This window comes from Hippocampus bargibanti, linkage group LG09, assembly GCF_051943395.1.
Source record: "Hippocampus bargibanti isolate YZ-2025 linkage group LG09, ASM5194339v1, whole genome shotgun sequence".
Classification (NCBI taxonomy): Eukaryota; Metazoa; Chordata; class Actinopteri; order Syngnathiformes; family Syngnathidae; genus Hippocampus; species Hippocampus bargibanti.
Genome location: NC_142742.1, coordinates 24,468,604 through 24,481,409, shown reverse-complemented (window position 1 = coordinate 24,481,409; position 12,806 = coordinate 24,468,604). Strand labels below are relative to the sequence as shown.

The 12,806-nt window shown below is 42.2% G+C and overlaps 2 protein-coding genes across 8 annotated transcripts in view; one reads left to right on the top strand and one right to left on the bottom strand.

Moving 5' to 3' along the window:
* The window catches only part of hectd1 (HECT domain containing 1), a 34,442-nt gene extending 32,142 nt beyond the window's left edge, over positions 1–2,300 (top strand). The window contains exons 38-42 of one of the 2 annotated variants that reach the window (XM_089003589.1): positions 311–389; positions 468–561; positions 1,418–1,568; positions 1,651–1,795; positions 1,860–2,300. In XM_089003589.1, coding sequence (XP_088859715.1) covers positions 311–389; positions 468–561; positions 1,418–1,568; positions 1,651–1,795; positions 1,860–1,997 — 607 coding nt within the window. In that variant the 3' untranslated portion in view covers positions 1,998–2,300. The remainder of the gene's footprint in view (positions 1–310; positions 390–467; positions 562–1,417; positions 1,569–1,650; positions 1,796–1,859) is intronic. The other variant, XM_089003590.1, reaches the window with a different exon arrangement.
* Positions 2,301–2,491: 191 nt separating this feature from the next.
* Positions 2,492–12,238, bottom strand: ap4s1 (adaptor related protein complex 4 subunit sigma 1). 6 transcript variants are annotated; one of them, XM_089003599.1, is made up of 6 exons: positions 11,985–12,238; positions 10,096–10,279; positions 7,960–8,046; positions 7,806–7,874; positions 5,038–5,073; positions 2,492–2,763 (listed from the first exon to the last, which is right to left on the bottom strand). In XM_089003599.1, the coding sequence occupies exons 2-6, from the start codon at positions 10,231–10,233 to the stop codon at positions 2,629–2,631; spliced, it is 465 nt and encodes a 154-aa protein (XP_088859725.1). In that variant the 5' UTR covers positions 10,234–10,279; positions 11,985–12,238; the 3' UTR covers positions 2,492–2,628. The 6 variants fall into 6 exon arrangements, 4 of the variants coding, with proteins under 4 accessions (XP_088859725.1, XP_088859724.1, XP_088859726.1 ...); XM_089003598.1 differs by having other exon boundaries at positions 12,014–12,236; XM_089003600.1 differs by having other exon boundaries at positions 5,038–5,049; positions 12,014–12,235.
* Positions 12,239–12,806: the final 568 nt, after the last annotated feature.

Sequence of the window (12,806 nt, the reverse complement as noted above, 5' to 3'; positions counted from 1 at the left end):
CATCCGACTTGCGGCTGACTTCCGTTCCGAACAAACAGCCTTAAGTTGAAACGGTTGTATGTCGAAATCCCTTCAAAATGTTGAATAGCGACTCGGGCTAAATGACTCGCACGCTGGTGCCGTCACGCGGTCGATTGCTGTGCAAGTGTGAGATGCTGGCTGGCCGGCCAAAATTGTTGTACGCGTTTCCGGCCTGCTAGCTAGCGTGTTGCGGTGCCAGGCATAGAATCCCCCCCCCCGTCCTCGCCAATAGCCTCTTCCATTGCGTGAGACCCCCCCCTCACTCACTAGCATGTCTCTGTCCACGCAGGTTGAACTTCCAATTCTGTCCTTCCTCCAAAGTTCACGGTTTCTCCGCCGTGGACCTCAAACCCAACGGAGACGACGAGGTAAACGTGGGCGTGACTTCCTTGTTTCCACGGTAACCCACTGTCACGTCACCAAGTTCCTCCCCTTCCTGCGCGTAGATGGTCACCATGGAGAACGCTGAGGACTACGTGGAGTTAATGTTTGACTTTTGCATGCACACCGGAATCCAGAAGCAAATGGAGGCCTTCAGAGGTACACACACACACACACACACACACACACACAATCGGGTTCCACGACTCGACTCGCACGGTCCATTAAAGAATAAAACATTATAGTTTGTTTTTGTAGTAGTTAGATGATCTTATTACATGTTTATCCAGTTCATGCTGTAGAATAGTTTAAAAGTGCTTTTAAAACATTATTTTTTAGACAGATTAATATTTTTTACATTGATTATAATGGAAAGTTATGTTTCGGTTCTTGAACAAATCTGTTTTCAAACAGATTTCTGGAACAGATTAGGGTCGAAAACCGAGGTATCACTGTTGTCCTTTCATAACTTTGCTGCTGTGTTACTTCCGGGTAGAGTGAACGCTGGCGCGAATGGCTGCCGCTGCTCACCCGCACACAAAAAAAATCCTGTGACTGTAAAGTGTCCTTGAGAGTTTTGAAAGGCGCTTACAAATCAAATGGATGATTATTATTATGGTTATGGTTATTATGATGATTATGATTACTCCCCAGCTGGCTATCTAGCTAGCTACCTAGCTGGCTATCTATTTGCTATCTGCCTGGCTCGCTAGCTACCTAGCTGGCTATATATTAGTTATATGGCTACCTAGCTAGCTGTCTATCTATTAGCAATCTATTGGCTATCTAGATAGCTAGCGTTCTATCTATTTGAGTTACTTTCGGGTTGAGTAAATGCTGGTGCAAATGGCTGCCGCTGCTCACCCACACAAAAAAAAAAATCCAGTGACTGTAAAGTGTCCTCAAGAGCTTAGAAATTAAATGTATTTTGTTGGTTCTTGGTTACTGAGCTACGAGGTTAGCCAGTTGACTTAGCCAGCTGACGATTGACTCGATGCTCGGGTTCGATTCCCAGAGGGCTTCAACAGCGTTTTCCCAATGGACAAGTTGAGCTCGTTCAGCCACAAAGAAGTTCAGCTGATCCTGTGCGGCAACCAATCGCCTTCGTGGACTTCTGATGACATCATCAACTACACCGAGCCAAAACTGGGCTACACCCGAGACAGGTTCCCGCCCCTTTTTTTTGTCATTGTCGTTGGACGGCTGGCAACTTTTCCTTTCTGTGTGGCTTCTTTTCCCTGCCTACAGCGCAGGCTTCCTGCGCTTTGCGCGCGTCCTGTGCGGGATGTCGTCGGACGAGCGGAAAGCCTTCCTGCAGTTCACCACCGGCTGCTCCACGCTGCCCCCCGGTGGCCTGGCCAACCTGCACCCCCGCCTCACCATCGTCCGGAAGGTAAGTGGGCAACGGGCCCCGCCCACTAATCGGGCGGCAAGTCAAAGTCGCCCGTCGCCCGCAGGTGGACGCCACCGACTCCAGCTACCCGTCGGTCAACACTTGCGTCCACTACCTGAAGCTTCCCGAGTACTCGTCCGAGGACATCATGAGGGAACGTCTGCTGGCCGCCACCATGGAGAAGGGCTTCCACCTCAACTGATGCCCCGCCCCCTTTTCTCCACCTCAACGGATGCCCCGCCCCCTTTCCTCCACCTCAACGGATGCCCCGCCCCCTTTCGCCCCGCCTCCAAACGGAGCCGCCTCCCCTCACCCGTTTTGGTTTTTTTTAGCATTTCATTACGTGCTTGATGGTTCTTTGAAGAGACGCAAAAACTGGTCGCTCGTTTGTCCTTTTTGTGTGCAAAAAAAAACCTACAAAACCTGTATTTTCTTTGTATATTATAAACATTTATTTAACTCTAGTTGCAGTTGGAGCCAAATGGATATTTTCAAAAATGTGTTTGCTCAAGGGGGGGGGGGGGTCATTAAAATGTTTGCAAAGTAACAAAATGTTTGGGGTTTTATTTTTATTTACTTTCCAGTTATATACAGTGATACCTATTGGCTGGCTACCTAGCTTGCTACCTTCTGGCTATCTATTTGCTGACTATTAGCTATCTGGCTGGCTACCTAGCCGGCTATCTTTTTGCTGTCTATTAGCTAGCTATCTGGCTGGCTACCTATCTGGCTATATGTGGCTGCCGCTGCTCACCCGCTGAAAAACTTATCCTGTGGATTCTTATTATTGTTGATCGTCTGTGATGAAAGCCCAAATTGGCGCGATGTCCCTTTTAGCATGAGCCGTCGGCCATCTTGTCCAGGGCGTTGAGCGGGGCCAGGATGTTGCTCTTGTTGGTCTCCACAATTCGCCCGTTCTGGATCATCTCGTCCAGAATAATGTGAACGCGGTCCAGGTTGAACATAATCTGCCACGTCAGCAAATTAAGGAACACCTGAACTTTGAAAACATCTTTTCTATTTATTATTAGCTAGCTATCTGAGTGGTTACTAATAAATAGCTGGCTATCTATTTGCTATCTACTAGCTGGCTATCTGGCTGGTTACGTAGCTTGCTACCTAGATGGCTATCTGTTTGTTGTCTATTAGCTAGCTATCTGGCTGGTTACCAAGCTTGCTACATAGCTGGCTATCTATTTGCTGTCTATTAGCTAGCTATCTGGCTGGTTACCTAGCTGCTACATAGCTGGCTATCTATTTGCTATATACTAGCTGGCTATCTGGCTGGTTACCTAGATGGCTATCTGTTGTCTATTAGCTAGCTATCTGGCTGGTTACCTAGCTTGCTACCTAGCTGGCTATCTATTTGCTGTCTATTAGCTAGCTATCTGGCTGGTTACCTAGCTGCTACATAGATGGCTATCTATTTGCTATCCACTAGCTGGCTATCTGGCTGGTTACCTAGCTTGCTACCAAGATGGCTATCTGTTTGTTGTCTATTAGCTAGCTATCTGGCTGGTTACCAAGCTTGCTACCTAGCTGGCTATCTATTTGCTGTATTTACTAGCTGGCTATCTGGCTGGTTACCTAGCTTGCTACCTAGTTGGCTATCTATTTGCTATCTACTAGCTGGCTATCTGGCTGGCTACCTAGCTTGCTACCTGTTTGTTGTCTATTAGCTAGCTATCTGGCTGGTTACCAATCTTGCTACCTAGCTGGCTATCCATTTGCTGTCTATTAGCTAGCTATATGGCTGGTTACCTAGCTGCTACATAGCTGGCTATCTATTTGCTATCTACTAGCTGGCTATCTGGCTGGTTACCTAGCTGCTAAATAGCTGGCTATCTATTTGCTATATACTAGCTGGCTATCTGGCTGGTTACCTAGCTTGCTACCTAGATGGCTATCTGTTTGTTGTCTATTAGCTAGCTATCTGGCTGGTTACCTAGCTTGCTATATAGCTGGCTATCTATTTGCTATTTACTAGCTGGCTATCTGGCTGGTTACCTAGCTTGCTACCTAGTTGGCTATCTATTTGCTATCTACTAGCTGGCTATCTGGCTGGCTACCTAGCTTGCTACCTGTTTGTTGTCTATTAGCTAGCTATCTGGCTGGTTACCAATCTTGCTACCTAGCTGGCTATCCATTTGCTGTCTATTAGCTAGCTATATGGCTGGTTACCTAGCTGCTACATAGCTGGCTATCTATTTGCTATCTACTAGCTGGCTATCTGGCTGGTTACCTAGCTTGCTACCTAGATGGCTATCTGTTTGTTGTCTATTAGCTAGCTATCTGGCTGGTTACCAAGCTTGCTACCTAGCTGGCTATCTATTTGCTGTCTATTAGCTAGCTATCTGGCTGGTTACCTAGCTTGCTATATAGCCGGCTATCTATTTGCTATCTACTAGCTGGCTATCTGGCTGGTTACGTAGCTTGCTACCTAGATGGTTATCTGTTTGTTGTCTATTAGCTAGCTATCTGGCTGGTTACCAAGCTTGCTACATAGCTGGCTATCTATTTGCTGTCTATTAGCTATCTATCTGGCTGGTTACCTAGCTGCTACATAGCTGGCTATCTATTTGCTATATACTAGCTGGCTATCTGGCTGGTTACCTAGCTTGCTACCTAGATGGCTATCTGGTTGTTGTCTATTAGCTAGCTATCTGACTGGTTACCTAGCTTGCTATATAGCTGGCTATCTATTTGCTATTTACTAGCTGGCTATCTGGCTGGTTACCTAGCTTGCTACCTAGTTGGCTATCTATTTGCTATCTACTAGCTGGCTATCTGGCTGGCTACCTAGCTTGCTACCTGTTTGTTGTCTATTAGCTAGCTATCTGGCTGGCTATCTGGCTGGTTACCTAGCTGCTACATAGCTGGCTATCTATTTGCTATCTACTAGCTGGCTATCTGGCTGGTTACCTAGCTTGCTACCTAGATGGCTATCTGTTTGTTGGCTATTAGCTAGCTATCTGGCTGGTTACCAAGCTTGCTACCTAGCTGGCTATCTATTTGCTGTCTATTAGCTAGCTATCTGGCTGGTTACCTAGCTTGCTATATAGCCGGCTATCTATTTGCTATCTACTAGCTGGCTATCTGGCTGGTTACCTAGCTTGCTATCTAGCTGGCTATCCATTTGCTGTCTATTAGCTATCTACCTGGCTAGCTGGCTATCTAGCTATCTATCTATTAGCTAGCTAGCTATCTATTAAATATCTCGCTAGCCCGTAACCAAAGGATACATCCAGTTCACTCTGCGAGGGAATGTAAAAAAAAATCTGTGTAAAAGTACAGTTGGCACCTTTGGGTAAAATGCCAAAAGTCTTCACTTCATTTTATTTATCTAGCTATCTCGCTAGCTATCTATATGCTGTCTATTAGCTATCTGACTAATTAGCTGGCTATCTAGCTAGCTATCTATTTGTTGTCTATTAGCTATCTAACTAGCTGGCTATCTTGCTAGCTATCTATTTGCTGTCTATTAGCAATCCAACTAACTAGCTGGCTATCTAGCTATCTATCTATATGCTGTCTATTAGCTATCTGACTAACTAGCTGGCTATCTAGCTAGCTATCTATTTGCTGTCTATTAGCTATCTGACTAACTAGCTGGCTATCTAGCTAGCTAGCTATTTGTTGTCTATTAGCTATCCAACTAACTAGCTGGCTATCTAGCTAGCTATCTATTTGCTGTCTATTCGCTATCTAACTATCTAGCTGGTATCTAGCTAGCTATCTATTTGCTCTCTATTACCTATCTAACTAACTGGCTATCTAGCCTGCTATCTATTTACTGTCTATTAGCTATCTGACTATCTAGCTATTTATTTGCTGTCTATTAGCTATCTGACTAACTAGCTGGCTATCTAGCTAACTATCTATTTGTTGTCTATTAGCTATGTAACTAACTAGCTGGCTATCTAGCTAGCTATCTATTTGCTGTCTATTCGCTATCTAACTATCTAGCTGGTATCTAGCTAGCTATCTACTTGCTCTCTATTAGCTATCTAACTGGCTATCTAGCTAGCTATCTAGCTGGCTATCTAGCTAGCTATCTATTTACTGTCTATTAGCTATCTGACTAGCTATTTATTTGCTGTCTATTAGCTATCTGACTAATTAGCTGGTTATCTAGCTAACTAACTATTCACCATCTGTGTATCTATCTATCTGGATTGCTAGATATTAACTAACTATTAGCTAACTAGCTTCCGGGTTGAGTGAACGCTGGCGCGTGTGGCTGCCGTTGTTCACCCACAGAAAAACTGATCCTGTGACTGTGAAGTGACCTTGAGAGTTTTGAAAGGCGCTTAGAAATCAGAATCAGAAAACCTTTATTCGTCCCACAATGGGGAAATTTGCAAATGAAATGGATTATTATTCAGCTGTCTATCTATCTCGCTATCAAGCTAGCTAGCTATTAGCTATTTAGCTGGCTAGCTATGTCCTAGAGCGTTTTTGAAATGCAATTATAAATACAATGTATTATTCTTATTATTAGCTCTCTTCTATTAGCTAGCTAGCTAGCTTTCTATCTGTGTCTATTTATCTATTGACATCTATTTATCTATTTATTAGCTATATGGCTATCTGGCTAGTTAGCTATTAGCTATGTCCTAGAGATTTTTGAAAGGTTATTAGAAATACAATGTATTATTCTTATTATTAGCTATCATCTATTAGCTAGCTAGCTTTCTATCTGTGTTACTTCCGAGTTAGGTGAACGCTAGCGCGTGTGGCTGCCGCTGCTCACAGTAAAGTGACCTTGAGAGTAGCTATCTATTGACCTTGAGAGGAGCTATCTATTAACTACCTAGCTATTCACTATCTCACTGGGTGGCTATCTAGATAAGTGGCTATCTAGCTAGGTATCTGTTGGCTAACAATTGGCCAGCTAGCGAGCTTTCTATTTGAGTTACTTCCGGGTTAAGTGAACGCTGGCGCGTGCGGCTGCTGCTGCTCACCCACAAAAAAAAAAACATATCCTGTGACTGCAAACTGACCTTGAGAGTTTTGAAAGGCGCTTCGAAATTAAATGTATTATTATTATTATTATTATTATTATTATCAAAAGAGCAATTTTCCTCGCAGGTATTTTGAAATAGTTGACTAGCTTGTGGTGAACTAAAGGGACACCCCCAGACTCAGCATGAACTGAAAAGACCCAAATCGATTTTCTGTTGTGTACATGCATACCTGCCAAATACTGGCTAGCTAGCTATCCAGCTAGTTATCTGTTAGCTATATAGCTACCTAGCTGATTTGTGACAGATCATGAGACAGAATGAACTCAACACAACTAGCTAGCTATCTATTAGCTATCTAGCTGATTTGTAACATATGAGACAGAATGTGCTTAACACAACTCGCTATCTAGCTAGCTATCTATTAGCTATATAGCTACCTAGCTGATTTGTAACAGATAATGAGACAGAATGAACTCAACACAACTAGCTAGCTATCTATCTAGCTATCTATCTATTAGCTATATAGCTATATAGCTGATTTGTAACAGATGAGACAGAATAAACTTAACACAAGCTAGCTATCTATCTATTAGCTATAGAGTTATCTAGCTGATTTGAAACAGATTATAAGGGGACAGAATGAACTCAACACAACTAGCTAGCTATCTATTAGCTATCTATGTATCTAGCTATCTATTAGCTATATAGCCATCTAGCTGATTTGTAACAGAAAATGAGACAGAATGAACATAACACATCTATCTATCTATCTATCTATCTGATTTGTAACAGATAATAAGGAGACAATTAACTTAACACAACTAGCTAGCTAGATAGCCATTTATTAGTTATCTATTAGTGCCTTTCAAAACTCTGAAGGTTACTTTACAGTCACAGGGCAAGTTTTTTGTATTATTATTATTATTATTATTATTATTAAATTTCTCCACTGCAAGACTAATAAAGGCAAATCCAATCCAATTATTATTATTATTATTATTATTATTATTATTATTATTAAAATGTCCCCTTGAGCAACTCACCACACGGCTGAAGTATTTGTCAAGAACCTCCACAAAGTTCTGGACCAGCTCGTAGATGGACAACTCATTCTGCAGGGACGGACGGACGGAAAATGATCAGCTTGACGGACACGTGCACGTTACACGACGGACAAGTGGACGGCGAGCTTGGCACCTCGTCCTCGGTCACGCCCACGGCGACGTAGAGGGCGGCGTATTGGCGGAAAATCACTTTCACTTCTTGAAACTCCACAAAGGAACACTGGCGAAGACACACAACTCTCAAGGTCACTTTTCAGTCACAGGAAAAGTTTTTCCCAGCGTTCACTAAACCTGGAAGCAACTCAAATAGATAGAAACCTAGCTAGGATATCCAACAGCAGAGCCAACCAGAAAGCTTACAGTCAGCTAGACAGCTAGCTGTTGGCTCTCTGGCTATCTATTAGCTATTTATACGCTATCCATTAGCTAGATAGCTAGCCATTAGCTGTCTAGCTGACTGTAAGATGTCTGGCTGGCTAGCTATTGGCTATCTGGGGATATAGTGGCCTAGTAGCTAGCTGCTAGCATTGGCTAACTAATAGATAGCCACCCAGATAATATAATAATAATAATAATAATAATAATACATTTCATTTATAAGCGCCTTTCAAAACTCTCAAGTTCATTTTACAGTCAAGTTTTTCTGTGGGTGAGCAGCGGCAGCCAGACGCGCCAGTTTTCACTCAACCCGGAAGTAACTCAAATAGATAGCTAATAGCTAGCGAATAGATAGCTAAAAGCTAGTGAATAGAGAGCTAATTGTGATTAAATAGCTAAATACCTAGCGAATAGATAGCTAATACCTAATGAATAGATAGCTAAATACCTAGCGAATAGATAGCTAATAGCTAGCTAATAGATACAGTTGCTAGCTAAACAGCTATATTATGGTGATGATGATTATTAGCTATATGGCTATCTAGCTAGATAGCTATTAGCTAGCTGGCTCGCTTTCTATCTGTTTGAGTTACTTCCGGGTTGAATGAACGCTGGCGTGTGTGGCTGCCGCTGCCCACCCGCAGAAAAACATTTCCCGTGACTGTAAAGTGACCTTGAGAGTTTTGAAAGGTGCTTAGAAATCAAATTTATTATTAGTATTATTATCTGTTAGCTATCTGTTAGCTAGATAGCTAGCTTTCTATCTATTTGACTTACTTCTGGGTTGAGTGAACCTTGAGAGTTTTGAAAGGCGCTTAGAAATGAAATGTATTGTTATTGTGATGATAATCCAGCTGATTGCCAATTCCTCTTCTCGTTAGCATCCGAGATGCCAACAACCGCCACCAAGGCTAGACTGCGGCTCTTCCAGACAAACCGTTGCCTTTTTCGGTTGCGAATTGGAACAAAACCTAAGCTGGGAGTGACACCAAAAGCAAAAACAACACACTTTGACACACACATTCAGGTACAGTATCTTTATCACACACACACACACACACACACACAATTTTCTCGGGAATATCCGCTTAGCTAAAGGCTAATCAACAATTCTTGTTAGCATTAAACAGAAATGGTGCAGCAATAGCTTGTCGTAGACGTGCACATTCCACCGTGACGTCCCTGATCCACTGCTGAAAAGGATGCTTTGATCCTCTCCTCTTTCATCTAGAACTGCTTCATGTCACAAAGAGGGTACAGCAAGTGCTGCATGTGTCTTTGTGTTGTCATGTTGTTTATTTGTTTTTGTTTTTTTACTTTAAAATGGTGCCACAAGAGTGGCTGCCTTTCCAGCAGCTCCTGTATTTTGTTTTTCTACTTCTTTCTTTCCTTTCCTCTTCCTTTCATAGCTTTGCTGCTGTGAAATGTAAATTTCTCCACTGTGAGACGAATCAAGGTCCATCCAATCCAATCCAACACCCATAGGGAGACAATATAAAACATAATAATAATAATAAAACATTTCACTTATCAGCGCCTTTCAAAACTTTACAGTCACAGGATAGCTTTTTCTGCGGGTGAGCAGCGGCAGCCACACGCGCCAGCGTTCACTCAACCCGGAAGTAAGTCAAATAGAAAGAAAGCTATCTAGCTAGTAAATTGATAGCCAACAGATACCTAGCTAGATAGCTACATAGCTAATAGATAGTGACCTAGATAGCTAACTAGCAAGCCAGATAGCTAATAGATAACAAATAGCTAGCAAATGATAATAATTATAATTTCAGGCACATATTCTTTATCCTCTTGGAAATATGGTTGTTAGGCCAGCGATTTTAATTAAGCGGTGATTTGGCATCTGCTGACTGGGCAGGAAATGATGCGAGGTCACCTGGTCTCTGCTACGGCTCAGGCAGGCGTGGACGATGTTGGCCTCCAGTGCCGTCCTGCGACTTTTGTTGATGGACTGGTAGTACTTGGAGAGTCGGGTCTGACCCTGCCGGTTGACCATCAGGACAAAGGTGATCATGCTCAACGCTGATTGGTCCAAGCCCTCACATGAACTGGAACGTCACCTGAAGACAGTGAAGCGGAAGTGAGGTTTTGCTCTTTCTTTGTTGGAAGGTACGCTAACGCTACAGTGAGCGCCATTCCACCGCCAGTGAAGCGAGCGCACTCTGTACTCGCAGTCGTATATCATTGCTCTCTCTATTTGAGTTACTTCCGGGTGTGGCTGCCGCTGCTCACCCACAGAAAAACTGATCCTGTGACTGTAAAGTGACCTTGAGATTTTTTAAAGGCGCTCAGAAATGAAATTTTATTATATACCTTACCTTATAATTTTATTATTATTAGCTATCTGGCTGGCTATCTAGCTGGCTACCTAGATGGCTACCTAGCTAGTTAACTATTTGCTGTCTGTTAGGTATCTGGCCGGCTGGCTATTTGTTAGCTTTCTGTTAGCTAGATATCTGTTAGACAGCTATTAACTAGCCGGCTAGCTTTCTAGCTATCTACTTGCTATTAGCTATATGGTTGGCTATCTAGCTGGCTACCAAACGTGTTATCTATTTACTATCTATTTGCTATATGTTATGTTATATGTATCTGGCTGGCTATCTATTCGATATCTGTTAGCTCTCTGGTTAGCTAGATATCTGTTAGATAGCTATTAGCTAGCTGGCTAGCTTTCTATCCATTTGAGTTATTCCGGGTTGAGTGAACGCTAGCGCGTGTGGCTGCCGCTGCTCACCCGCAGAAAAAAACCTTATCACGTGACTGGAAAGTGACCTTGAGAGTTTTGAAAGGCGCTTATAAATTAAACTTATTATTATTATTATTGCATATTTGTGAAGTACATCATGGTTTTGGTGGTATTTATTTGGTGGCTTATGATGACGTATGACACATTTCCCTCCAATTTCCCAATACAACGAGAAACGCCGAAAAAATGAATTGAAGTTTACGCTCTTTTTGCTAACACTACAGTTTATAAAGGTGAGTAAGTTGTATTTTTATAACTCATAGAAGCAGTAGAATATATAGTTTTCTCCATAACTTCCAGGTTTCAAGCAAAAAGAAGCATTAGCATCTATATTTCTAGAGCTCGCAATTTTCTTTCCTAGTATTCAGTGACAGCCATTTTGGATTTTGACGAAAATCTGCCTGCATTCGATCGTTGATATTTGCTCATTTATATTTTGAATCTTTTCTTGTTTTCTCCACACGCGCCAGCGTTCACTCAACCCGAAAGTAACTCTAATAGATAGTAAGCTAGCCAGTGAATAGATAGTTAACAGCTAGCGAATAGCTAGCGAATGGATAGCCAATAGCTAGCGAATACCGAGTGAATAGATAGCTAAGCTAATACTCCAATTTTTCAATCAGTTTTGTATACTCCGGCAATCTTGTTGGATTGGGAGCAAAGGAAGAAACGTTTAATTGTGAATTAAAAAAAAAATCATACGGACATGCCTCTTTTCAACCTTGCTTTTTTCTGGTATTTTTCTTACAATAGATAGCGAATCGCTAGCTAGATAGCTAACAGACAGTAAATAAGGAGCAAATAGTTCACACTGTAATAAAGAACTCGGTCACGGATTTTCATTGTTTTAACTGTCATTGAAGGCAGAAAATCCCCATATTTCGAAAATTAAAAAAATAAATTATTTCCTTATTATTTGTCATAGAACAATAATCTATACATCATTTGAAAGCTATTTTAAATGCACTTTAATATGCTCTTAGAACATGTGCGATGAATTATTATTGAAAACCAACCAAACGTCGGCGGGTATTTTACAACCCACGTGAGTTTCAACAGATGAGCCCAAGAACGTCAACAATCGATCTCGTCCCGAGTTCCTTTTAGTATAATAACCACATTCGATCTGTTGCATTGAGTGTCACGCTCGATTAACGATTAAACGAGTCCGTGAAAAGTGAAAACGGCGAATGTTTTGCTAACAGCTAACAGCAAACATGCGAGGACCCAGCGATCTCTGCTGTGGTGCGTTCACGGCATAAAATAGTCAGGAATTTCGCCTTCGATTTTTCATCGACGGTGAACTAGCTCTTTCCCGAAAATATCGAAAGATGGAGTGAACGTAAAAAGATCAAACACGTCAGGTTTACAGAACAGATCATCAATGAGACAGCTATCTTGCTGGCTAGCCATTAGCTATCTATTGGTTTGCTAGCTAGCTTTCTATCTATTTGTGATGACGACGGCGTAGCAGCAAACCGTGTTTTGTCTGTCATCCATCCATCCATTTTCCTTACCGCTTATTCCTCACTTGGGTCGCGGGGGGTGCTGGAGCCTATCTCAGCTGTCTTCGGCCACGAGGTGGGGGACACCCTGAATTGGTTGCCACCCAATCGCAGGGCACACAATGACATATCATATATTGTTATTGTTATTATTATAATTATTATTATTATCATTTGCTAGCTATTTGCTATATATTAACTATCTGGCTTGCTAGATAGCTAGCTATCTAGGTCGCTATCTATTAGCTATGTAGCTGACTAGCTATCTGTTGGCTATCAATTTGCTAGCTAGCTAGCTTTCTATCTATTTGAGTTACTTCCAGGTTGAGTGAA